The following is a 27,222-nucleotide window of genomic DNA, read 5'->3' as shown; positions in this document are numbered from 1 at the left end:
CGGAAACCAAGATCTTTGGTGTCAGCGGGGCTGGTTCCTTCTGAGGGCTTTGAGGGAAGGCTCTGGCCCACGCCTCTCCTTGGCCTGTGTCTCTTCACACCATCTTCCCTCTGTGATCAAATCGCCCCTTTTTATAAGGACACTGTTGGACTAGGTGCCCATGCTATTTCCATTACGACCTTATCTTACCTAATTCAATCTGCAATCTCTCCGTTTCCAAGTAAGGTCCCATTCTGAGGTACCGGGGGGTTATGACTTCAACATACCTCTTTTGAGGGGTTGGGGGGGGCACAATTCAAGCTGTAACAGCCAGAACGCCTTGTCCCCGTCGTTGGCGTCCTCATTCTCCAGAGCGCTTAGCACTGCCTAAAGTATTATATGCCTCGATTGTTTTCGTTGACTGTGTACTCCCATTAGTCTGTAAGCTCTGTGGGGGTTACTTCCTGTCCGTCTTGTCTGCCGTTGCATTCCGAGCACCTACGGAGGGCCTGGCACATGGTTGGCACACAATACTTATTTGACAAGTAGATGGATGAATGGAAAGAGGGCTGAGTGGAAAACCCTGCAGTTCCACCTCCCTGCCAAAGTAGTAAGACCACAAGCAGAACTGAACCTCCAGGGAAGTCACAGAGGTTGGTGCCGCCACCAGAGAACTGCAAGGCGCAGAGGGCCTGTCACGTTCCAGTTTCACTCATACGTGTTGTCTGTGCAGGAGATGGAGGCTGTCGGTGACTGACAGTGGGTTATTGCAAGTTTAAGGCCCTGATTATGTGGACAGCTACAGCTGGCCTTCCAGATGTGGTATCCTTCCTGGAGCCAGTCAGTACAACAGTCCCCACCCTACCCCCACACCAAGAGCACCAGGAATGGTGAGCTGTCCTTTGCCAGGGTTAGGGGTGCACCTCCACCATCTCACTGCAGGGTCACATCAGCACTTACTCCCTCCACCATGGTTTAGTCCACGCAGAGTCTGATTATGTCAGGATGCCACACCGTTCCATCACATGGACGATGTCCCGTTGATAGGCTGCAGAACCCAGGACTTAGTGATATTCTAGACACTAAAATAACATACGTGGTTGCCACAGGGATAGATCCCATGAAAATTTGGGAACTTGCCACACCTAAGTGAAATTTTAGAGGTTCAGTAATCTGGACATCCCCTCCAAAGTGAAGGACACCTTGAGCGCCTCAACACTGGGAAGAACACACACATTTTGATGGATATATCAATCAGCAATTGTCTTTAACTTCAAGTAACAGAAACTGGAAAGAACAGCGACTTGAGATTTTTTCAATTAAAGAAGTCCAGAGGTAAGAAGTTCAGGATTGCTGTGGAGGTTCCAGAGTTTCAGCAAGCACTCAAATTCTTTCCATCTTTCTGCTCTGCCGTCATTAGCGTGCCTCATGGTCCCAGATGGCTGCAGAAGCTCTAGCCGTCATTTTCCTATTCTTGGCAGGAGCTAGGAGACTGGGCCAGGTTGGGGTGGGGAGGAAAGACAAAAAGGATTTCCTGGAAGCCACCCAACAACTTCCACTTCCATCTCATTGGCCACCCTGTCTACACGGGAAGCTGGGAAAAAGAAGGAGGAGGGGGAGGAGGAAGGGAGAAGAAAAGCTATGAACATTGGGCAGGTAACGTATCATCTCTGACCAGTGCTCACTGAGGGTGCTAGTCTCATCTAGTTCGCAAGAGACCTGAGGGTTTGCCAGCTTTGAACGTGCTCCAGACTGAGGAGAAGATTTAGCTGAGGCTGCAGCACATGCAGTTCTACCAGTTGGCACTTATGACTCAATGGATCCAGTGGTGCTTGGTGGAGATCGTGGAACTCTAGCGGGTGAACGAGATAGGAGGGCCCCAGGGTCTTGGAGCAAAGCCACATCCTCTTACAAAATAAACCATGATTCTTTGAGATGTGAGTTTTGACTTGCCACTGGGCTCCACTTCAGACCGTACATAAGACCACGGGACGTCTCATGACTGTGTGATCTGAATGGCCCATTATGGACTGGGTGACACAAAGCCATAAAGTGGGGTGTACCCAGCGGTAAACCGCCATCGGGGGAAGGGGGATGGACCTTCAGCACAGGTAAGCAGCCTGTGCAGGGGGATCACACTCCCAATACGCTGAGTCATAGCTCCCTGCTTCCCCATCTTCAGCCTACACCTGTGACCTTATGAAGTTTCTTAGGGCACTATTATTCCCATTCCACTAATAAAGAACTTGAGTCACAGGGACATTAAACAATTTCTCCAAGTCACCCAGCCAGTAAGTGGAAGAGCAGGGACCCGAGGCCCAGGCTACCGCGGGGACGTGGGATGGGGGGCTGGGGGGGGGGGCGGGTCGCGGGGCAGGAAGATGGATGCAACTGGGGGGTGGCCCGAAGCTCGGGTAACAGTTTAGGGAAGATTACAGCAGCCGGATGCAGGCAGGGTCCCCAGGGGCTCATACTCCTCGGGGAAGAATGGTCTGGGTCGCTGTCCTAGGTAGAGATGCAACCTGCAGATGGCCGGCCACAGGCAAAGTCCTAACTACCCTGGCCACTTGTCCAGCTGTGGAGACGAAGGCGCTGGCCCATATCTGCGTGCTTTTCCTCCCTGAGATGGGACATGCGGCAGGACTTCCCCTCGTCCCTCTGTCATTCCTCATTATTTCTTCTCAGGTGGCTGGTGGTCAAGTGCGCAATCTTCCCCCACAAGTTTCATGGTCAGCAAGGCACCAGAGGGAGACAGGCAACCTCCGCACAGCGGGCAGCAGCTGATGAGACTCAGGTGGGGCCGTAGGGTGGGGCGGGACCAGGGCCAAGGGCAGCGGCACTGGGCGGGGGGCGGGGACGCAGCGTGTCATCCGTCCCAAGCGTCCCATGTGTCCCAAGCACCGTCTCCTCCATTCTTGATCTCAGCCAGCGGCTTCCACCACCGATGTGGTCCCTGGACAGGCACCCGTCCCTCCAGGCATCTGCCCTGTAGGGCAGCCAAAGCCCAGCGCCTGCCCCAGGCTCTCTCCTTCCTTGGGGAAGGAGCCGCCCCACAGACCTCTGTTTGTCTCGTTGACTGTCCCCGCGTCCAGGGCCCCATGGCTGCCAGGAGACTGGATGGAGGGGTGTCACGGGCTGGTCTCCGCCGCCGGGACGGGCAGAGAGTGGGGCTCAGGTCACGGGAAAGGCCGCCGGGATGCGAGGGCGCGGGGCTCAGAGGATCTCGCTCCCTTGGCCGAGCCGGGAGCGTCCAACACCGTGCCGGTCCTGTCCCCAAAAACTTCCCCTGCTGCCAGCTGACGGCTCAGCCTGACATGCGAAGCTTACTGAGCCTGGAGAGAAGCCAGTGGCCGAGGGGACCCGAGGAGGGGGGAGGGGCTGCGGCGTTCTGGCGACATGGGGCGGCCAGGGCGTAGGGGGCAGTATGGGGAGCAGGGAGACAGCGAGATGGGAGGGGACATCCCGGACGTGGGGAGACATCCAGGGTGTGAGGGGACAGTGGGGTGTGAGGGGACATCCTGGGGTGTGAGGGGACAGCGGCTTGTGTGGGGACATCCTGGGGTGTGAGGGGACATACCGGGGTGTCAGGGGACATCCCCGCGCAGGCTCCCGTAGGTGGGTGGGGGAGAGGGCTGTAGGGGCAGCAGGGACAGCCCGGACTACGTTTCCCAGCAGGCAGCGCGCTCACGTCACTTCCGGCGGCGCCCGCGGCGCGCGTGTGGGAGTGAGCGAGCGAGTGTTTACTTCCGGCCGCCGCCGCCGCGAGCTGAGGGCCGAGAGAGTCGGGCGGCGGGCGCGGCGGTCCCCGCGCAGCCATGGACTGGCTCATGGGGTGAGTCGGGCGGCGGGCGGCGGGGTGGCGAGGCTGGCGGGCCGGGCCGCGGGAGGGGCCGCGGGGCGCGCCGCGGGCGGCACCGGTCAAGGGCGGCGGGCCGGGCGGCGCGGGCCGGGCCGGCGAGGGGCGTCCCCGGGTTGGGCGCGGGGCCGGGGCTCCCCGGAGCGGGGTCGGGGCCGGGCCGGGAGCGGGGCCGCGTCCGGCCTGCAGTCGGCGCCCGCGCGGCGCGTCGCGTCCCGGGAGCCGACCCCGGGCAGGCGGCCACACCTCGCCTCTGGGTGTCGGGCGGCGGGGGAGGTCGGACGGAGGCTGCTCTCGCCGGTCGCCGCGGCGAACTTGCTTCGGGAACAGATAACTTTGACGCCGGCAGAGAACAGCCCCTTGAAAAACGAGGGAAAAGAAGCAAAACAACCCAACTCTGCCAGCGTCCGCCGGGGCGAGGTCGGCGGGGCCGGGGTGCGATCGGCGTCTCCGCGGGCGGCTGCCGCAGGGCGGGGTAGGAAGGAAGCATCAGCACCGGAGCCTGGGCTGGGCTCTCCCTCTCGTCGGCGTGTGTGTTGGGCTCGCTGGAAGTTAGATAAACGTACAGAACGTCACGTCGTCTTCAATAAGTTATTCTCCCTAAAAACATCGTTTTTTTCCTGTTCTTTCTCTTTTTTTTTTACTTTTTGAGGATCGAGAAGGGCTGGCACTTTTCACCCAGTAACGTGGTCCGCCATCCGATCTGTGCCCAGCTCTGGTTGGTATAGCACCCCTCTGGAGTTAGGTTACTTACTCCGGGAGCTTGGGGTGGGAGTGAGGGAGCGGTTGCTGTGTGCTTGGCCTCGACCGGTGGAAGGGCTTGTCTAGACACTGAAGTTCGGGAAGGGAGGTGAAAGGTCCGATGTACGTTTCGTGTCAGTGTCTGTCAGGCCCTTTCAGGGTGTAGGCAGAGTGGAGGGTGCTGTCGGCGTAGTCAGGGACATGAATGAGACCCACCCTTCCTGGCAGGTTGGGTGGAGTTTAGTGAAGGGGGAGACCAGACAGCGTGAAGGGTGAATAAAGAGGCCAAAGAGTTGCTGAGTGTGACGGGGTAGACCTGGAGCCAGAGTGCACGGCTGAGGGTGGCATGTGGGTGATGCAGGCGGCTAGCCGCGGGGCAGGGCTGCTCACCTGGCTTCTTGCAGAGGCAGCACTGCCGTCCCAGCCCCACTGCTTGTTAGCTGTGTGACTCTAGTGGTTACTAATTCTCCAGACCTGCTTTTAAAAAGTCATCTGTAGGGTGGAAGTCATGGTCCTTGCAGCATGGTGTTGTGGAAGGGTCCACCAAAGCGTTTACCACAGTGCCTGGCATTGGTGGATGCTGGTTACTGTGAGTAAGGAGAGATGCTTGTAGGAGGCCGTCGTAACCCACGGGCACCAAGAGTCGAGGGCAGGCAGCTGTGTTTGCTTTAATTTGAACCATAGATGCTTGCTTTCTGTGTTTATCAGGAGCGACTGCTTTGGAGGCTGCCTGGCCTCCCGTGAGCCGGTTTCAGGGGAGTAGGCTGTTGATTGGCTGAGTTGAGTTAGCAGGGCTTAGGGTCGGAGGGACCAGCCCGATCAGCTGGGCTGCCGAGGGGGCAGCTGATTGTATTTTGTCTGTGTGTGGTTATCATGTGCTCATGTCCATGAGAAGCAGGCAAGCAGGCACTCTGTGCCTGGAAACTGACCAGCAGTCCGTTTTTTTAACTGCCTGAGGTCTGTGCTTTATGGACTGTATTGTCATCATTGTGAACAACCAGAAGTTTACCACAGCTAGGCTTAGAAGGGTCTGGTTCTCCAGGCGCTTGTCAGGACTGTCTGGGTAAGATCAGCGGAGCACTTACCTCCCTGTCGGGGGGAGGCCGGGCCCAGTGTTGGAGGAAGACAGCTTTGAAAGGGACAGGCTTGGAGCTGCTGCTTCTGTGGTCTCTGGGGAGGGAAGGAGCCGACTGGATGTAAAGTAGGCAGTAGGCAGTTCTGAAAGGGAACTAGAGATCTCCAGAAAGGGGTTAGGATGGAGTTTGCTTATCTTCGTGCATGTGTTTTTAAACTTGGTGGATTGCATATCAGACTTGGTGAATCATGAATTCTTTAACATTTCCTTAACTATGAACCACCCCCCTTAAAAAAAAAAAAAGTGGAACAATCTCAGTAGTCAAGTTCTGATCTTCTCGAGAGCATGTTTCCAGGGTGGTGTCTGAGTATGCTAGAGCTGGGAGGACCCGGGTGGCCCTCTGTCCCTCCCACAAGTTTACTGAGCATCTGCTGTGAAGTATGAGGATGCAGAGGCCTGGACTTCACAGCTGCAGAGGGAGTGAGCGGCAGAGACCCCAGCTCTCCCACTCTGGTCCACCTGCCACTCCACCTGGCCCCTCTTGTGAGGAGAGCCACCCGGCGGCGCGTGAAGGGCCTGGCTCCTGCCCGACGCCCTTTACATGCTTAATGCTAGGACTTCAGTTAATCCTTTAGCCAGGTTTCAGCCTGGAAGAATTGAGGAAATGTGTGATTTTTTTTTTACTGTTTCTTGATATTTTTATTAATTCATATCATTCCGTGTCAACCGGTTTGTTTGGAATAGAGTTCTCATGTTTTTAATGTTTTTTGTTCTTTTGAGAAGCAGTTTCTCTGCATTTGTCCATCACGGGGACAAAGTATGGACTCAGCTGTAGGCAAACGGTGCGTCCTCCTCCTCGTCTTCTGATCACTGTTATGACCAGAAGAGTGGGTTACAGATGTTCGAGTGAGACCACACCTTCCCTGTCACTGAAAGGGCCTTGCTGAGTAATGCTGGCAGCCTTATCTTCAGCTCTCCCTGCCGTGTGTGAGGAAAGGGAGGCCTGCAGGAAACCTGCAGGGAAGCTAGAAAGAAAGCCAGCATGTTACGACTTGCTGCTGGACTTTGCTGGCGCTCACCTGCAGGAGAGTTTTGTGACGGGCAGCTCGCATCCGTCGTCTTACTGTATGTTTCCTCTGCTTGGCATTGAGCGCCAAGGTGTGTGGTAATTTTTTTCCTCTTTTTTTACAAAAGTAATTTCTAACTTGAAAAGGGTTGCACTTCTTGTGTAGGTCACCTCTGGGGTCCTTGGCTCTACCCATTCTGGACAGCAGCTGACAGGGTGGCACCCTTGCCCAGAGCAGAAGCTGCATGAGCTGGGGCAGCGCAGAGTGTGGGAGTGTGGAGAGAACTTTTGTCCTGTCCTCAGCTGGCAGTGGCAGCCATCTGTGAGTGGACGATAGGCGTGTGGTTTACATTTTTCCCGACAAAGCTGGGTCCAGAAGCTTCCCAGCCAGCATCTGGGAATATAGAAGAGGAAACACACTTCCTCTGCTCCTGACTGGTGGGGGCCTACGGGGTGAAGTTTGCAGGGACCTGCCCGCCCGCGCCCTCTAGCCCAGCCCGCACCCTGCGAGCCCCTTGCTGGGGCCGCTTGGGCCTTGACGTCAGCACCTCCTTTCCTCCCCGGCGGCAGATTGAGGTGGGGTGAGGCGCAGGGTAGGGCTTCCTGGCTCTGGCCAGAGGAGACAGGCCTCCCGGCCTGGCGATTCACTCCACAGGGCGGTGGAGTTGGCGCTCTCGGGCAGCGCCCAGGGTGTGCTATGCGGTCGGGGGCTTTCGGGCCTGATGGGTCTGCCGGCAGGAATCTTGCACTCAGGTGAAGGGGATCCAACCCCGTGGATGCCACCTCTGCGGGCATTTGAACCGGGTGTTGATGACTTTCCCTTGGCACTTGGCCTCTGGGGAGGGTGTTGCGGTGGCTGGCAGTCAAATCCCGTATGAGGGCACCCAGGCTGAGCTTGCTCGATTCTCTAGGGTTTGGGTTTTTTTTTAACAGTCTCCTTGAGGTATAATTTACCTACCATAAAGTTTACTTGCTTTAAGCGTACAATTAAGTAATTTTTAGTAAAATTACAGAGTTGACCATCACCACAGTTTAGTTTGAGAATGTTCACCTCACCCCCGAAAGAAATCTCATGTTCAGGGTGCCCCGTTCCCTCCCTGACCCTAGGCAATCACTGATTTACTTTCCATCTCTACAGATTTGCCTATTCTGGGCATTTCGTGTGGAAATGGAACGGAATCACAACACGTGGTCTTCTGTGACCAGTTCACTTAGCTTAATGTTGTGAAAGTTCGTCGGTGGTGTTGCTGGTGTCAGCTGTCCTTTCTGTGGCCAAATGGTATTCCGTGGTGTGGAGATAGGCGTGTGTTGCCTCTCCACGGACACCTGGATTGTTCCTGCTTTTTGCTGATCCTGAAAGATGCTGCTGTGACCCAGCCTCTTCCAGACGTGAGCCGGACCACTTCCTGCTGCGAGACCTCCAGTCCCGACTGCGTTCACCGTCTGTCTTGGGCCAGACCCCGAGCTCAGGATCAGTGTCGCCGCCGGAGAGGACAGTCGGCGCTCTGTCAGGCTGGGCAGCAGGAGCAAATGATGTGACGGCGGAGGGCGGGCCGGGAGGGCGGCTCGGGAGGGTGCACAGGAGTTTTCCAAGCAGAAAGGAGGAAAGGTCGCGGCCCAGGAAGGAGGAACGGCACGTGCAAAGGCATAGAGGCACGAGGAGAAAAACTGCGGCCAGTGGGCCCCGGAACCTGTGGTTGCAGGGCACACGCAGGAGCAGCTGCTTTCCAGGCAGGCAGTCACTGTGGCCTGGGTGTGTGGCAGGGCTCGCCTGGGGCTAGGGAGCCCTTGCAGAATGAGCCCCACGTGCCTGAACACCCTTGGCAACGCGTCATTTCTCATTTGTCCTCCTGCTTGGGGTGTCTGCAGGGAACCCTGCACAAGTGTCCCCGGGGACCCACCTGAGCACCGCAGGGAGGCTCTGCGGGGTGGGCAGGGCCCGGGGCAGCCGCAGTGCCCTGTTCCAGCCTCCGTCCTGGCTTCTCACCCCCAGGCGTCACTGTCTACTGGGCTCACCGAGGCCTCTTCTCAGGATGCTGGGAAAGCCGGGCGGCACTGGGGCGCTGGCTGCTGGACTTGTTGTCCAGAGCTCATGGTGGCCTGGGAGGGGTTCGCTCGAGTGGGCGCTGGAGGCTGCCTCTGTGTTGATGTTCTCACTGTCCCAGCCTGTCCCACATTGTCCTTGCTGTGGTCCTGGAAACTTAGACGCACCCAAGCACACGTTCTTGATTTTGTCAGGGACGGGCCTACGTGGCCTGGGAGGGAGGCCGAGCCCAGGCATAGGTGTGCTCGGCGGGGCACCCTCCGTGCCTGTGTTGGGCGCGTCGGCCCCGCAGGCTGGTCTGGGAGCTGGTCTCAGTGCCCAACGGTGACTTCTGTGCGTGTCCCCCGCCAGCAGTGGCCGTGTCCGGAAGAGGCGGTGGCGCGGGCTGTTCCCAGCTGACTTGGCTGGAGGGCCTGCCGTTCTTTGTCTTCCTCGTGTTTGTTTTTCTTTCTGCACAGGATTTCTCCCGGCCCGGGTACCCCCGGTGGTGTGCAGGGCTCTTCTATGGGATGGAGCCTGGGGACGTGGGACTAGGAACAGTTGGAACCGGAGGATAGAATGCGGATACTTAAGGAGAAGACAAGGAGGTCGTTGGTGGGTGACTGGGCCACGTGTGACCCGTGGTCCTGTTTGAGCGGAGCCGTGTGGCTTTGGGCCGTGGCCACGTTCTCCTCGTCACCTGGTTTTCTTCTCTTTGAAGAAGTTTCCTTTGCACGGTCACCTGCGGTGGAATATGCATGCGTCCTCCCTGCAGTGGTTGGCATGTGTGTCCTGGGATGATGCCGCACGGGGGCGCAGAGCTCCCACGGAGGGATCCTGGCCATGCCGGGAAGCAGGGTGGAAGCCGGTGGGTGGGTGCTCGAGAGCCATTTTAGTAGGGCTTCTGGAGTGTCTTTGAAAAGGTGCCGTTTGAGCTGAGACCTGGGAAGGTGAGAGATGGGAACAGGGCTCGGGGGCTGGATGGTTTGGGTTTGAACCCCGACTACAGCTTCACGAGTCATCCTGTTTTACCTCCCCAAGCCTCAGTTTCATTGTCTGTGAAATGGGCGTAGCAGTAACCTTCCCAGCGGGTGGTGGTGGGATTTTATGAGGTGTCCACCGTGGAGAAGGCCCTCTGTCCCCTCAGAGTGAGGTGGGGCTTACCTGGCAAGGCGGCGCCTGCATGAAAAGTGAGTGCAAGGGCTCCGCACCCTGCGGCCCCCAGGCCGCCTTGTCACTGTCACCTCTGCCCTGCCATTGGAGTGCTGCTGTGGCAAGGACCCAGCCCTGTGTCCCGATGCATGGCAGCCCTTAGCCCCGCAGCCCAGGCTTATGCAGTAGGTCTGGCTCTCGGGGTGACTTGTGTGGAAGGCGGGGGGTCGAGGGGTCAGGGGCTTGGCGCCCTGGAGGCCGCTTGACCCCGTTCCCTGCCGATGGCGCCTTCCATCTGTAACCTGCCCGCTCCCGGTCCCCTGGTCGTGCCACACACCCCTTCCCCCGCCAGGTGCCAGTGCTGAGTGTCGCTCTGGGGCTGATCCGGGGTGGCGGGAAGGGCGCGGCCTGAACTGGCTCACCCGGTCCGCTCTCCCGCCCCCCAGGTGCTGCGGGAGCTCCCCGGCCACCCCTCGCGTCTCCCCTCCCGCCGAGATGGCGAAGCTCGGTATGGAAGGTGGAAGGTGCTGTGGCGGCCTGCTGTCGGTCCACGCCTTCTGCACTGAGAGTCTGTCCCGGGCTGCTAGAGGGCCATGTGCAGAGGGCGCAGGCCTGGCCTGCCAGGCTGGCTCTCCAGCAGCTCTGTCCTCCTCAGATCCCACACTCGTATCCCCTTGTTGGTGCGGTCCAGCTCTGGTCGTGACAGGCCCCTCTGGCCTGTTCCCCGGGTTCCTCAGGACTGAGGGTTGCAGAGGGGCATAGAGGAAGCGGTTATCACCTGTCCCAGCTGCTCCTTAGTGAGACGCTTCCAAAACAAATAGGCCTCTGGGCGGTGGCGTTTTTATTCCACGGGGTGGGGCTGCCTGCCTCTTCCTGCCAGCCTGCAGGCTGATGGGAGCCGCAGACCCCCGGGCAGAGACTCTTCCTGCAGGCTTCTCAGAAGTGATGCTGGGCCTTGTCTCCCATGGGGAGGGCGTTCTCAGGGCGCGCCGGGGGCTGCAGAGGAGGCCTCCACGCTGGGTTCTCCAGCTGAGTGTGGACTCCTCCTCCCCTACTTCCATGCTGGCTCGGCAGGTGTCACGGCCCGAGCAGGTCCTCAGCGTGGCCCGGGGGACACCCTCGGGGAGGAAGAGTGTCTGGAGGCGTGGGGCTGCCCCCACCCTGGCCCTCACCGCCTCAGCCAAGGCTTCTGAGTGGAAGGAAAATGTGGAACCCTTATGACAGGGGCTTCACCGCCCGCTCAGAGCCCTCCGTGCTCTTCGGTGGTTTGGGTCAGGCCTGGCGTCGGGGCAGCGCTCCCTGCCGGGCCCTTTCCCTGCACCCCTGTGGCCGCTTAACCCGGCTTGGCTTCCTTGGCTGCTCATCAAAACAGCCCCGTGACTGGTTTACAAGGACTCTTCTGATTCAACGGATGGAGACGCTGGCCCAGTGGCCCCCGGGCAGGGAGGGGGACAGAGGTGCCGGGACGTGATGTTTACTGAGTGGGGTCCCCCCAGCCCAGCAGGCGGATGGGAGACAGCCGGGCGCCCCCACCGCCGCAGCTTTATCTCGGCGGGGCCTTCCTGACAGCTGCGGGGGGCTGCGAGCGGAGGCGTGTTGAGTGGGGTGGACAGGAGGACCCAGCTCGTGGCCTTCACAAGGTCCCTCACCCTGCCACCCATGCCCCGTAGGAGTGGGAGGGAGCCAGTTTCCTTGCCGTGGCGGGTGGAGGGCACGGTCCCACACGATCCAGAGGCCCCCGACACAGGCTGGGGGGCCTCCAGTGAGGACAGGCGAGGTTGGCGTTCTTCATATGTCCCCGTGTGCATTAGTGCTGGTCGGGACCGGAGGAGAGGTGGGCGTAGCGGGCACTCGGCCCCTGCACTCTGCTGGCCTCGGCGGGCGGGGGAAGACGGCGCTTTCGGGGTGTCGTCAGCTGGAAACTGAGTCTCTGGCTGCTCAGAGAGGGGGACCTGAGGCGTTGAGTTCTCTTCTCAGACTGTTTCCTGTGGCCCCGCGTTGATGCCGCGAAGGGACCCAGAGACACTGAGCCTGGCGGCACCGAGTTGCTTTCCTCGCCTACCGGGCTGTGCCTGTGAAGGGCCAGTGCTGACTCGTGCCCACTTTTGGCTCCAGGGCCTGGTGCGTTGGCAGCTCGGGACCTGGTCCCTACGTCAGGTGAGGGACCCTCCCGTTGCCCTCCCCACGAGCGGGCTGCCTGCCAGCGGGTCTCCACCTGGAGTGGTCTCACCTTCCAGGGACGCTGGGCAGGGCCTGGGGGTGTGGTGGGGCATTGCTGCTGCCCCTAGTGGGTGGGGGCTGGGGTGCTGCCGGCATCCTGCAGTGCAGTTGAGGAAGGCTGCCCGTCAGCCTGCGTCTCCTCGCGGGAGGGCTGGGGCGGGAGCTGCTCGTGTGCGCGGGCCGTGCGTGCTTCCGTAGTGCTCAGTGGTCTAGCTTCTTATGACTGGGGTGAGTTCTTTCTACTTTAACGGTATTAAATCCCAAGTATTAAGATGATAGAACTTGTTCTTAAAGAGACAGCTAAGAGCAGAGAGAGGAACTGGGAGTTGCTAGAACCCAGTCGGGGGGGCTGTCTCACCGGCCCCTCCCGGCTAGCTGTGCTTCCCTTGGGCATGCGTTCTGCTGGCAGATGAGGGGACGGTAGGTGCAGCTGTGCTGGGAACCTGACCAGGGAACCCAGACGGGTCGGCGCTGTCTGTGCAGCAGGAGGCCCGAGTGAGCAGTGGGACAGCGAGTTGCATGTGCGTGTGTCTGGGCCAGGAGCGCCCCGGGACCTGTGTGTGCGCCTCTGGGCTGCGGCCTGGGCAGGGCCGTAGGGACAGACAAGAGCTTGTGCGCCCTGCCCTTTTCCTTCCTGGCCGCGTGTGAGCCCACACACGTGCACACACACACACAAGCGTGGGGACTGTGCGCGCCATTTAGTTGATTCTGTCGGGAAAGACATTCCATCCGTGCTGCCATCACGACGTGTTCAGGAGGCCCTTGCTGGTCGGGGCCATGTGTGGTTCCCGAGGCCGTGGAGAAGATGGCAGGCGGTGGGCGCAGGGGTGACACGGAGAGCTTGGAGCAGTGTCGTCCTCCAAGAAGCCCAGGTGAGCTTGGGATGCCCCCAGGCCCCTCTCGGGAGCTCTGCACGGCAGGAGTTCAGGGCTGAGCCGTCCCAAGCGAGCGAGCAGCTGCAGCCTGGCGTCGCCGACCCTGCGGAACACCCACCCGCACCACCCTCTTCCCAGTCCCACTGCCCTTGTTCTCTCTTAGCTGTTGAAGGTGATGAATGAACAGAAAAGGAGTCACAAGAAGAAAATCCAGGCCTTGGATCACCCCCTGGGCTGCCCTGCCTTTCACTCCTCCCCGCAGGGCTGGCGTCCTCTCAGAGGAACTTCTTGCTGAGGGTGTGGGGCGGGTCACGCTTGGTGACTTTCCTTCTGTGTCCTGGATGAGCTGCGTGGCATCCAGGGGCCGGAGGGGCTTCAGCGGGCGTGCAGGGCTGAGCCTACCCATCTTCCTGAGAATCACCGACACGGGGTGTGCACTGGGGACCGCTGGGGCCGCGGCTTTTTCGCAGGACAGGGCTCACTCCCTGCCACGAGAGGAGTGTTTTCTGTTGGCCGAGGGTCCTGTGCCCTGCTCGCTCGACGAAACATGTGGCAGGTGCTTCCCTTTTGGGGTGTTCGTCTTCCCTCCCAGACCCACAGGTAGCTTCGCTCCCTCGGCACGGGAGCAGGCAGGCAGGCACCAGGGCACCCCGAGCCAGGCTGTGGGCAGCTGGCCGTGGGGCATCAGCCCTGCAGGGTCCGGTCCCAGGAGGGGGTGCCGGCGAGGAGGGCTGAGCACCCACTCTGTGTGCCGTCTGCAGGTCAGGTGATCTTGGGGTCACGATTGCTTTCTGAGCCCAGGCACCCGGATCAGGGGAGGGGGCTCCCAGCCCCTGCCCTGCAGACTGGTTTTGGCTGGGATGTGTTTTCTGGGAGATGCCTGCTGTGTGGCAGGTGTTCTTGTGACCGCGGTCAGGTTTACTAGCTTCAGGGACGCAGACGTGCTCATGCCCCACAGAGCGTTAAAAGCACCGAGGGCATGCGTTGGTGGTCTCGCGGGTCGCGCCCGTCATCACGCAGGCTGTCCTTGCTGCCTCCCTGCCCGGCCTGCTCCCTGCCTCCGAAGCAGGGCGTCGGATTGGGTCTGGGTTGCCACCTGCAGCGGGCCCTGGGTCTCGGGGTGCTGTTTGCAGAGCGCTGCACCGCCCCACATCTGCTCTGCGCTGTCCGAGTGAGACCCCGGCGCTTCTCTGGATGTGGGCACTGCAGCAGAGACTGAGAAATGCCTTGTGATAAAAACCCTTGTTTTCTAGTACATTCTCGTGTTCCTGCTGGAAGGCCTCCTACCTTTTTGGCCGAAGAAGTGCAGGGCTCAGCTGAGTTCTGTCAGGAGCTCCCGGCATTTATAATTCATGTGAAAATAAATGTGTCCTCTTGTCATGACCTTGCTGGCTTTCATGCACTTCCTCCCAGGCCAGCCTAGTGCATCTGGGTTTTTTTTTTTTTTTTTTTTTTTTTTTTTTGCGGTACGCGGGCCTCTCACCGCCGTGGCCTCTTCCGTTGCGGAGCACAGGCTCCGGACGCGCAGGCTCAGCGACCATGGCTCACGGGCCCAGCCGCTCCGCGGCATGTGGGATCTTCCCGGACTGGGGCACGAACCCGCGTCCCCTGCATCGGCAGGCGGACTTTTAACCACTGCGCCACCAGGGAAGCGCCAGCTGGGTTTTAAGGATGCGTGATTGTCAGCCCCACGAGGCAGGAACGATCCGTACATCCTTGCTCGTGTGAAGCCGTGGCGGGGTTGGGGGGGAGCTGTGCTTCCTCTTGGGGTGCTTTGTTTTTTTCTTGTGTGTCACCTCCTCATGGGACCTGTGGTTGTAGGTGGGAGCGTTGGTGGTTTGCCGGCCCCTAAGTCTGAACTGTCACCAGGACAGCAGTGGGGCCTGGTGTTCATGGCAGATGTCCCCTCTCTCCTGAGATGGCTCCACGCCAGGGCGCAGCGCCGCCACCCTGATGGTGGAGCCTGTGCCCCTGGGGGCGTCAGTGGAGCTCATCTCCCATTCACGCAAGATCCAGGGCCTGCCCAGACACCAAGCTGGAGTCCCTCCCTGCCTCGCCCCACCGGGGCCCCCCGTGGCCATCCACACAGCACGGGGTTGGGGGGACGTGCACGGCGCCGACCTGGAAGCAGGTCTGTGCCCCCCGGAAGCCCTCCCTTCTCTGCTCCGCTCGGGGACTGGGGCGATTCCAGTTTACCTCCCAGCTGGAGACCTCCCTGGGCTGCACGTGTGCTCCGTGCGACCTGCGTGGTCGTTTTCTGGGTGGAGCAGCTCTGCTGTGTGCCGGGGGTGTGGGGTTGGAGTGGCAGGGGCCCGAGGGGTCTGCTGTCGGTATCCGCCCTGCCTTGGGTCCACCTCCTCCTGCGTGCGGGTCCTCCCTGCTCCCATCAGCACAGGCAGGACCCGTGGGGACAGGGCTGGCCGAGGGCCGGTGTTGGTGGCAGTGCATGTGGTGGTCAGAGACACTGCCTCTGCCATCTCACAGACTGGCCTCCGGTCCCCCGTCCACCACCAGCTGTGTGACCTTGGCTGCTGTGTCAGGTCTCCAAGCCTCAGGCGATCCCCGTGTGTGGGGGCCTTGGCACCTCGCTGGCGGGTGGCGGTGTCCTGGTGTCTGTTCCTGTCGTGCCTGCCGCGGTGACTGTGTGGTGGGAACAGGCACTGCTGTGAGGGACATGGTGGCTGCGTCTCCATGGTGCCCTCGCCCTGCGTTTACCCACGGTGGGGGGATGTCAGGGCTGGGCACACAGCTGTGCTTCCACAGCATACGTGGACCTTCAGGAATCAGCGCCTGTGGCGCTACAGGGGGACGATGACGGTGCTGGGCTTGGGCTGGCTGTCCCCAGGGGAGGGAGGCCACGGGACTGGACGGTGGGGTGGGGGTGTAGTGAGGGAGCTGCCCCACCCTGTGACTCTTCCCAGAGCCCGGGGAACTATGGGACCACAGGTCACTGGTCTTTGAGTCGGCTCTGATAGTTCAGGTGTAGGATCAGGACACTGCACCTGCAGATGTCCCCAGCTTTCTGCTGATTCGCTGTAGTTGGGGGTCACAGGATCCTCCTGGTCACACAGCAGATGGGAGAGCAGTGGTAATCACGGGCCCCTGCTGGCCTCCGGGAGCTGGGTGTACCTGCCAGGAGCAGTTCACAGGCACCACTGCACTGCGCTTTTCCATCTCTCATCTCTTTCCCAGAAGTCCGGGTCACTTGGTTTCTAACAAAAACAATAAAATGTCCCCTAAAATGACGTTTGGAGGGTCTGCGGTGGAGACTGCACTGTTTGGCCTGTGCGCCTGGTCCTAGAGCCTGACTGCTCACACACCCCACGGTCCTGGCTGCAGGGCCTGATTCAGAAGCCAGTTGTGGGTGGTGTGACCACATGAGGGTCACAACTTCACTGGGCTCCCTCCAGGCAGGCCCATGGTTCCCTGGGCTGACCCAGCTCCAGGGCCACAGGCTCTTCTAGACGCGGGCATCCGTGGGTGGAGTTGGGGAGCGTGTCTTTGTCTTTGGCTCAGATCTTCTGCAAACCACCAGAGTACTGACCGTGTTGTACTCCTGCTTAAAAGGCCCTCTGGACCTCCTTGCCTAAGGGATGAAGTCCCCATTTCCTTCCATCCCTGACCCCCAACCCATGGGTGCCCGTTGCACTGCAGCCTGCTCAGGCCTCTGATGTATCCTCTTCAGCCAAGACCCCTGGCCTGTGCTCACGCTGCCTCCTCGGCCTGGAGAGCCTCCCGTCTGCCTGCCTGACTCCTGTGTGGCTTTCTGGCCATGGGCTCCTAGAACATTTGACCTCCACCTTCAGGGCCCAGTCACAAATGGGGGCAAGGATGGAGCTTCCCAGCTATCTTCTTAAAGATGCTTGCCTGTCTGTTAGAAAGAGAAATTAAGAAAATGATCCCATTTGCAGTAACATCAAAAAGAGTAAAATATTTATGAATAAACTAAGCAGGTGAAAGATCTGTATGCTGAAAACTGTAAGACATTGATGAAAGAAATTGAAGAAGACATAAAAGATATTTTATGTTTATGGATTGGAAGAATTAATATTGTTAAAATGTCCATACTACTCAAAGCACAAGCTACAGATTCAGTGTAATCACTATCAAAATTCCAATGGCATTTTTCACAGAAATATAAAAAATAATACTAAAATTTGTATGGAGCCACAAAAGACCCCAAAGCAATCTTGAGAGAGAAGAACAAAATTGGAGGGATCACCGTCAGTTATTTCAAACTATATTATAAAGCTACAGTAATCAAAACAGTATGGTATTAGCATAAGAACAGACATAAAGATCAATGGAACAGAAGACAGAGCCCAGAAATGAACCCATGTGTATATGGTCAACTAATTTACAACAAAGGAGCCAAGAATATACAGTGGGGAGAGGACAGTCTCTTTAATAAACGGTACTGGGAAAACTTGACATCCACATTGAAAAGAATTAAACTGGACCACTTTCTTACGCCACACACAAAAATGAACTCAAAATGGATTAAAGATTTGAACATAAGACCTGAAACCGTAATACTTATAGAAGAAAACATAGGCAGTATGTTGACATTGGTCTTTGTGATGATTTTTTTTGCATCTGACACCAAAAGTAAAGGCAACAAAAGCAAAAATAAACTAGTGAGACTACATTAAACTAAAACCATCTGCATGGCAAAGGAGACCATCAACAAATGAAAAGACAGCCTAGGGAATGGGAGAAAATATTGGCAAACCACACGTGATAAGAAGTTAATATCCAAAATATCCAAGGAGCTAAAATGTACAAAAGACCTAAATAGACATTTCTCCAAAGAAGATACACAGATGGCCAAGAGGTATATGAAAAGATGCTCAACATCGCCAGTCATCAGGAAAACGCAAATCAAAACCACAAAGTGATACTACCTCACAGCCGTCAGAATGGCTGTCGTCAGAAGGAGAAGAGGCACCAAGAGTTGGCGCGCTTGTAGAGAGAGGGGAGCCTCGTGCACTGCTGGTGGGAGTGTACATTGGTGCAGCCACTGCGGAAAACAGCGTGGAGGCGCCTCAAGAAACTGCAAATGGAATCACTGTATGATGAGCAGCCTCACTTCTGGGAGTGTATCTGAAGGAGATCATCACCTTGAAGAGATTTCTGTACTTCTACATGCATCGCAGCACTATTCACGATTGCCAAGGTATGGAAGTAACCTAAGTGTCCATCGATGGATGAATGGGTAAAGAAAACATGGTACGTGTGTATGTATATATAGATCCTTCAAGAGGGAAAAGGCCGGCCACCCGGGGACACATAGTGCACACGTCACTGACAGAAGGCACATCCAGACCCTGTCAGATCGCAGAGAAATGGGCAAGAGGCTCCGCGAACGTACAGCTCCCAGGTCTCGCCCTGGTCAGAGGAAGGGGCCCGGCCACGCTGCTCATCGCCATGGGCGAGGGGCAGCCCAGGGCTCAGGGTCGCCTATCTCTGCTGACTTCACGTAACTGGACAACCAGACCTACGTAGATAGTCTTTCCTTTTAACCCTTTTACACCTAGTGTGCACACGTTTAGGTTCCACCCTTCCCGAGCTGTGGGCCGAAGCCCCACTCACGTTGAGGCACACGTGCACCTTCAGCTCCTGAGGCGCCGGGCGGTGTGGACAGAAGGGGGAGAACACGGTGCCAGGAGAAGCCCGGCCGCTGCCTCTGGGGCCAGAGGCAGAGAAGCTGCAAAACAAGAGGGGCCCCAGATAAGCGTCGGCTGAGTGACTGGCATGGCCCACGTCTCTTACTGAAGGATTTTGAAAGCAGCCTTTGTTAATGAAAATCAGCAAGACCCTTCCTTTTCATCTCTGCTGATTCTGGAGTATTTAGTTGAAGTTGCCTAAAAAGAAGGCCCACTCTCCCCACTGCTGTCTGCAGGCTTTGCCCTTGCTCCGTGTCGCTGGCCGGTCATGCCAGAGCCCCTCTGCCTGGTTGTGATGTCGGGGATGCCAGCATCCGCTGGGATTTCTGGACAGGCTTTGCTCCAGTCAGTGTCCTTTTCCATCAGACCTCGCGTGAACACCTGGGCTCTGGTGGCCCTCCCGATAGAAATCTGCTCTGTGTCATGGTGGGGCCCACACTAGTGCCCGTGGCGTGCCCCTCCCAGATTTCCAGAATGTGCTGGGCCCACTTGTAGCTTCTCCCTCTGTTCCATGTCCAGTGTCTTCTTCGTGCCACAGTCTGTCTTCATCCACTCCTCCACTGGGGTGGCTGGAGGCCGCCCAGGAAGGCCCCCCGTCCCCAGTCTCCTGTGCTACCGCAGTGTTCTGGCCTCCCTCCAGCCTCTGTTCCTTCTGTCGGCTCCCCTTGCTGGCCACCCCTTTGGAGGCAGGGCAGCGAGGTCTTGGGTCTGTGAACCAGGGTCTCCTGTGGCCGGTCTGGGGGGGGCGGTGCCCGGTGCCACGTGCATCTCAGCCCCCTCTGCTGGCGTCTCCTGGCCTCTTGCTAGCATCCCAGAGAGGCGGCGGGGCCCTTCCTGCACGCCAGCCTGCCCGTGGCCAGAGTGCCCGGCAAGACAGGTCTGCCTGGCCATCTGCCTTGGAGGAGCCCCTGCGAGGCACCTTGTGAGGCGAGTAGCTGGACACCCAGCGCAAGGTTCCTGGGTCAGGTGTTAGAGGGGATCCCCAGGCTGCCTTCTTGTGTATCCCGTGTGGCTGTAAGGACCCAGCACTGCAGAGCTTCTTGTGAGCCAGTGGGGTCTGAGGGCATGAAAGCAGCCACTTTGTAAAGGGGACCGTGGCATGTAGTGGGCACCATGGCAGCTCAGGACACTGCGACCCTGCCCCCTCTCGCTCGCTTACCCACACTGGGTAACTGGGGAGAGGGAAGTAAACCCTTAGCCCCATCAGAGCTGACGGACAGATGAGCAAGGCCCCGTGGGACAGCTGACCACTTCCTCTTGCGCTCCAAGCATCCTCTGGGCCCGCAGAGGGCCCATCCTCGCATATGGCCCATTCTCTGCCCACAGAGGTGATGGGAGAGAGGTGATGCCAGGCTCTCACAGTGGCCATAGGCAGGCCGGGAGCTTGGTCTAGGAGACATCTGACACAGACCTCTCTGTGTGCTAGCCAGGAAACGTCCCTTCTCAGAGCTCACAGCCTTTGCGTGGTCCCCACTCGCCTCCAAGGTCAGAGCTGGGCACTTACTTTACTTTGTGTCTCATTTTCTCTTCATTGGGTGAGAGGGAGAGAATAGGTGTGAGCCTTCACCCTTCTGAGGTGTAGACACACTGATGAAGGCTGCATGCCAGTGTAACCCGTGTGAGTGTATCATAGTTTACCTGAGGTTGTTGTTTCCTGTGAGGTGGTCATAAACACCGTTGTGGGTCCATCTCTCTTTGCTACTTGTTTTTTTTTTTTTTGCGGTACGCGGGCCTCTCACTGTTGTGGCCTCTCCCGTTGCGGAGCACAGGCTCCGCATGCGCAGGCTCAGTGGCCATGGCTCACGGGCCCAGCCGCTCCGCGGCATGTGGGATCTTCCCGGACCGGGGCACGAACCCATGTCCCCTGCATCGGCAGGCGGACTCTCAACCACTGCGCCACCAGGGAAGCCCGCTACTTGTTTTGTAGGAAGCCCGTTGGGGGCCCTCCCTTGATGCTACATCTTGTCACACGCTTTCTGTTACCGGCTGCCTGCTGGGTGGCCCAGGCCCTGCCCTGGCTGGCGCTGTCTGTCCTTTATGGTCCTCCATTTGATGGGTGACGTGTCAGTCCACTCTCACCGTGTTTCTTCTTAGTGGGGCTGAGCCTGTTTTGATGTCTTTTATTACCTTTTATGAGCTTTCCTCTGTGAACTGCTCGGCACAGTCTCGGGATGCTGTTCAGGTGCGCGTGCTGTGCTCACTGCCGGGAAAGGGACTTTTTCTTCCCGTGCTTCCCGCGCAGAGGGACTTCCCTCCGGTGCCAGGAGCCGGCGCCACACTCAGATGTAGTAAGACCTTGGAAGCAGCTGGGCTTGGCGTCTTCTCTTTGCACAGCAGGGAGATTTCACTTTTCTACCCGCAGACACGCTTGCCGGGGCTCTTCTTTCTCTCACCGCGTCAGTTCCGTTCATTTGGAAAATGCTCCCTCCCATCGTGTGCCCGAGGCTCCCGTGCTCTCCTGGCCAGGCCCAGGGTGCCCAGGAGCCAGTCGGCCTCCGGCCCGAGCCCCACGCTCTGCGAGTGGGGACACGCTGGACTGGTGGGCAGCTGCCATTTCACAGACGGAAGGAGGCACAGAGTCGGGCAGCTGCCCCGTCCCGAGGCCGGGAAGTGACGGCCCCCCTCTCTACTCGGAGCCCACCGAGCCTGCTCTCGAGGCCTCTGGGCTGTGTCTAGGGGCCCCCAGGAGGAGGACCGACCCACCTCTCGGCCCTGGGCTCTCTCTCCAACACAGGCTCTGGGCCGGGGGTGGGGGGCGGTGGGGGGCACGTGGAGCACCTTGCCGGCCTTGCTGGAGGAGAGAGGGGGGCTCCGCAGGTTGAAAGCGCCGCTTTTTCTCCCCGCGTGTGGCTCCTGCGTCCACCAGAGGGCGCGCCGGGCGCGCCGGAGGCCGCCAGCGGGGCCTGGGGCCCGGGGCGGGGCTTGCGGCCACTGGCCACCGGGAGAGAGGAGAGGCGCGAGCTGGAGCGCACGGCACTGAGTGGTCCCTCCTACTGCCGGCCGCCCCTCACGTCCGCGCGGGCTGCTGGCTGCTGCCGGTCCGCTGGGTGGCCCGTATCATACGGCGGACCAGCGGGCTTGGCTGGAACCGCCCGATCGCCTGGGAAGGTGGGAGCTGCGGGCGGACGCCGGGCCTGCACGTGATTCCCACTCCCACCTGCGCGGGGGCGGGGGGCGCCCCGCCTCGTCCCCTCCGATGCTGGGCGACCTCAGTGTTTCAACCTCTGAGTGTCTGGAAGGTGAAACAGGTGTTTTGTTGTCTCAGGCGGTCCGCCGCTGGCCTGTTCATTTTACCCTGCTTCCCGCTCCCCCGCCCCATGCTGGGATTTTGTTTGAGGGATTCTAGACAGCCTGTGCCCACTCCGTCTGGTGGCACCCGTCAGGGTGACGGACCTCAGGGGAATGTGTCCGTTTTGTGCCCGTGTTTGGTTCCTTGCTTAGCTCTGAGCTCTGGGGAGGCCCAGCTCTGGGCCCACCGCCACTGTCTGGCTGTGTTTGAGCACCTCTCCAAGGGGCCGCCAAGAGGAGGGTCTGCATTTTGCTGCTCGCTGACCTTGAGTGAAGTGTTTACTTCTCAGGGTCCTCATGAAAACAGCAACCCCACACGGAGCTTACTTTCTACTTGGCCATTCTGCCATGATGGCCTGAGGCCTGGGACAGGGGCACTGCCAGGACCAGGGACTCTGCCTGTGGCCCCAGCAGAGGGGGTGGGGACCTCTCTGAGACACACAGGCCTTCTCCAAGGGGTGTCAGAATCTCGAGAGAGGATAGGGTGTGGCTGGTGGCAGTGCGGTCCCACAAACGCGAGGTGCCGCGTGCACCCCTGCTCGCCGGGAGCAGGCCTCCCATGTGCCGCGCCCTCCCTGTGCAGGCAGGAGCCTGGGTTAGCAGCCTTGGCCGGGCTCCGGGTGGAGAGTCCGGTGGGCGACAGACATGTCCTTTGTCCTTGACCTCTGGGCACATCTCCACAGAGACAGTGGTGTCCGTTTGGAAGCCTTGGGCTGGGACTTGGGTTATATCCCATGGCCTTGGACAGGGTGCAACTCACCCTCAGTGTTGGGTCAAGGGGTTTTCTTTATTTTATTTTATTTTTTTAAAAGAGAAAGGTGAGTATATGATTCAATTTTTAAAAATTTTATTGATTTATTTATTTATTTTTGGCTGTGTTGGGTCTTCGTTTCTGTGCGTGGGCTTTCTCTAGTTGCGGTGAGCGGGGGCCACTCCTCACTGCGGTACGTGGGCCTCTCACTGTCGTGGTCTCTCCTGTTGTGGAACACAAGCTCCAGACGCACAGGCTCAGTAGTTGTGGCTCACAGGCCCAGTTGCTCCGCGGCATGTGGGATCCTCCCAGACCAAGGCTCGAACCCGTGTCCCCTGCATTGGCAGGCAGACTCTCAACCACTGCGCCACCAGGGAAGCCCCCAAGGGGTTTTCTGACTCCCTGGCATCGGAAGGTGGGGGATGAAGGGAGGGGTTATCCTGAGGTGCTGCCTGGGGTGGGGGGTTGGGCAGGGGCTGAGCTGTGCCGGGAGACTGTCTAGATGAGGCCAGCCAGCCTCGCAGGCAGGGCAGGGCCTGCCTCTGTGAATCTGCCTTAGCTGGGTGGGAAGCCCTGCCCACAGACGGGCACAGGAGGTGTGGGCATCAATTGGTAGCTGAGTGTGGGGGCCGTCAGGAAGGGGAGAGCCCAGGGGGCCCTTGACGGAAGGGGAGCCGGGGGCCACCTGCCAGTATCCTGTGTGGCGCTTGGCCCTGATGCCTGAGTAGGCTGGGCTGGACTTGTGTGTGGAACCTACCCCCTGCCCAGGCCCACTGGAATGAGAGCTGAGGGTTCTGGAAAGGCAGAGACCCACGGGAACAGAGGTGGGAGAAACCAGCAGACAGAGGAGGAAGTTGGAAAGCTGGTGAGCAAGTGGACGCAGGCTTGAGGAAGCTGGAACCTGAGCGAGCTGGGAAGTTTCTCCTGAGGAGCCTCAGGATGGCTTCCGGATCTGTGGGACCTCGGAGCCTCCGAAGGAGCCGGTTGCAGGTCTGGAGGTACGCAGGAGAAGCAGCTCGACACCCTGCTCCCTCCCACCTACCTTGAATCTGAGGGTTACTGTCCGGAGAGCACGAGTCCAGCACTGCACCAGGGCCGCCAGCGTGCAGGTGAAGCCTTGAGGACATCCCGCAACCACAGTGATGAGCTTCCCCAGCCCAGTCTTGGACCCCAAGACCTGGCAACCGCAGTCCACTCTCCAGGTAGAAGAGTGCCTGGAGTCTGACCCGCCCAAGAGAAAAGACCTGCAGACGCTGACAGTGGGGAGCCGACGGACAGCACCCGTGCTACCTGCTATAGGGAGGCACACGGTCCCCCAGTGACATGCCCTGAGTGCCGCCCGCGCACTTCAGTGCCACCTTTAAGTATGAGTGGGTGGCCAGGGCCACCAGGTGTTTTGTGGAACGTGTGAACAGGAACGGCAGAGACCAAAACCTAAAGAAAAAGAGGGAGCAGACTCTGAACAACCAAGTAAAATGGGGCTGTCGTTAGTTTCCTCAGAGACTTACAGACCATGGAGAACCCCGGCAGGTAAGAACTGACTGGTACAAAGAAGGAACATCCAGAGAATTAAAAAGAACGCTTGCAGGTTAGAGGTGCGATAGCAAATTAAAAACCTGGTAAAGAGATAGGAGATAAAATTTGGGTGTATTTCCCAGCAAGTAGAACAAAAAGTCAGGTATGGACACCGGGAGTGCAAGAGTAAAGACATTAGAGCATCAGTGCAGGGGGCTCTGCGGCCACAAGGGAATTCCAGAAAGAGCAGGAAACAGAAAGAGGGAATTTTAAGCAACTCAAAAATTTTCCAGAATCACAGGAAGTGAGTTCACCCCGTGCCCCACACAGTGAATGCTCCCTGTTCCCACAGCAGGGGACACGGTTGTGACATTTCAGAGCACAAGGGATAAAGAAAGGATTTCAGAAGAGAGGAACAGAGAGGAACAAAACAAAACAAACCAGGAATCCGAACAAAATTCCAACCCGGAAACTAAAAAATAATCTTCAAGAGACTGTCAGAAAAGGACTTGCAACATGGACTTAATTTCACATCAGCCAAACGGTTAATCCTGCGTGAGGATAGAATAAAACTTGCATGTAAATTCTGAAAAAAGTAGTGCATCTCATCAGCCCCCTTTCAGGAAACTTCTGAGGAGACCCAGTGCCGAAGGGAGAGGAAGGGGGTCTTCGGCCTTGGGAGGGACAGCAGCCCTGCAGAGGGCTGGGGAGCTACCTGGTCAGAGCTGGTCACCTCCGGGGGTGCAGGGAGGGGCTGCAGCTGAAGAGCCCCGGCTGAGACTTTCATTCCGGGCTCCCTGTCAGGAACCCACTCAGAAAATACTGAGGGTGGTTCAGGTTACTTCCGAGGCGTTGGATCCAATCCTATGTCTTGTTTGGGGCCTGTCCTTATACAGATCTCCCTCAACTTACCATGGGAACTACATCCTGACAAACCCATCCTAAGTTGAAAATATTGAAAGTTGAAAATGCATTCAATACACCTGACCTCCTCGCCTACCTTAAATGTGCTCAGAACACACAAATTAGCTTACAGTTGGGCCAGATCATCTCACACAAAGCCTGTCGTATAATAAAGTGTTGAATGTCTCGTGTAATTGATTGAATATTGTACTGAAAGTGAAAAACAGATGGTTGTGTAGGTCCAGAATGGTTGTGGGTCAGGTTCACCCTTGTGATTGCGGGCTGACTGGGGGCTGCACTGCTGCCCGGTCTCACTGCTGGGAAAAGGTCAAAATGCCAAATTCCAAGTACAGTTTCTACTGAACGTGATTTCCCTTTGCACTGTCATCAAGTCAAAAAAATCACAACTCGAACCATAAGTCAGGGATGTCTGTATTCTTAATTTTCCCAATTAATAATCCCTGGCTTCAGTTTTTAGACACGCCACATTAAACCTAACTCCGTGTGGTCGGCGTGCCGTGCCTGGGGTGGCTGTCAGCTCGCAGACACGCGTGTCCACGTTGCTCCCCCAGCATCTTTCCGTCCTTCCTCATCCTACGTGCAGTGCTTACTTTTTAAAGACATTTTTTGGGAAAAGGCATGACCAGTGGAGGGAAGCTCACCCATAATCCTGTATTTCATCATGAAGTGAGTTCTGATGACGTCGGTCACCTGGACCCTGGGCGCAGGCAACCACCTTTGTGAACACCTTTGTGTTCACCTGGCAGGCGCAGGTCACAGGCTGGACATCCTCTAGGCCTGTCTTGGTAGCGATCAGCCCCGCTCTTGTCTCCGAAGTTACGGGATTGCATTGGAAAAGCGTGTGTGTGTGCGCGCGTGTGTGCGTGCACGCGCGTGCGTGTGTGAGTAATATGAGTGGTGTTGAGGTGTAATTTACGTTCCACGGCGTCCTCCGAGTTGAAGTGCGCCCCTCGATGAGGATGGATTCTCGTGGGCAATGGCGTTCCCTTCGAGGCACTGCCTCCCCGTGCCCTCCTGCCGCTCCTCTGCTTTCTGGACCGGTTCTGCCTCTGCTCTGTGGTCACCGGCAGCCATGCGGCAGCTCCTTCTCTCGATTGCAGGGCAGACTCTGTTGTGTGGCGGCGCCAACTTGCAGTGGTGGGCGCTGCCGTCTGCACCCCTGTCCCGCGAGCGCCTCTTCCCTGCGGCTCCTCTGGCCTGAGCGCTGCCCTCCTGCCAGCCGGGCCTCCCCTGGAGGAATCTGAGGTCTGGGCTGCAGCATATCTCGCTCTGGCTTTCCTCTGACTTTCTGACACTCCCACGTCGGATGCCTTCCCTCTAATTTAGAGAAGAAAACAGATCTCCAGTCGGAGGCGAATATGCCATGGGGACTGCTTGACTGCCGGCCGCCCTTTGACCTTGGTGAGCCGGGTATCCAGAGGAAGAGTCTCCTCCTTCTCCTGCGTGACCGACTGCGTCCCCTTGTTTCTCCCATATAAAACCCCCAGGTCCAGGCCCTCACCAGGCCTGATGGCCGCAGTGGGAAGTGGACAACGCAGGACACCAGCCCGGCAGGGTGGCTGGAGCTCTTTGATGATCGTTGACCCTCACGGCCTTCTGAGTGCCGTGACCCAGGCACGGCCAGGTTTGTAAGCGTGCCGTGAAGCTGCTCAGCTGGCTCAGCGCATCTTATGCTCATGTGGGGCGTGTGGACGTCTTCAGGTCTGCAGCTCTGACAGTCGCCGCGAGTTCTCCCCGGACCCCTGACGGGTGGCGTTCCTGGCGGTGGTGAGGGGACAGCCTGGGGCCCGCGGGTGGGGGGCTGTGGGCAGGAACTCATTCTCCGCCTCCACTGGGCTCCTAGCCTGACCTCTCTTGGGGTCCTTCCCTCTCTGGAAACTTCCTACAGCCCTTCCATGTGCAGTGGACCTCTTCCATCTCTCTGACGTTTTTCTCAGGAAAGACTGTTTCTTGATTGGATTTTCGTGTTTTGGGTGGGGGAGATTCCCAGTGTTGGTGCCGGAGTCCCTGCGGGGACAGGCCTGTGCGGGGACAGGCGCAGGCGTCTCCCTTCTGCGTGCACTCTGAGCCTCCTTCCCGTGGACTGAGCCT

General features: G+C 58.4%; 1 protein-coding gene across 1 annotated transcript in view; it reads left to right on the top strand.

Annotated features, from left to right (window-relative positions):
• Window positions 1-3,664: 3,664 nt before the first annotated feature.
• The window catches only part of MOB2 (MOB kinase activator 2), a 49,816-nt gene continuing 26,258 nt past the window's right edge, over window positions 3,665-27,222 (top strand). Inside the window, exon 1 of the mRNA XM_060158185.1 lies at window positions 3,665-3,811. Coding sequence (XP_060014168.1) covers window positions 3,795-3,811 — 17 coding nt within the window. The 5' untranslated portion in view covers window positions 3,665-3,794. The remainder of the gene's footprint in view (window positions 3,812-27,222) is intronic.

This window comes from Lagenorhynchus albirostris, chromosome 9 (genome assembly GCF_949774975.1).
Source record: "Lagenorhynchus albirostris chromosome 9, mLagAlb1.1, whole genome shotgun sequence".
Lineage (NCBI taxonomy): Eukaryota > Metazoa > Chordata > Mammalia > Artiodactyla > Delphinidae > Lagenorhynchus > Lagenorhynchus albirostris.
This window is presented reverse-complemented; position numbering and strand designations above follow the sequence as displayed.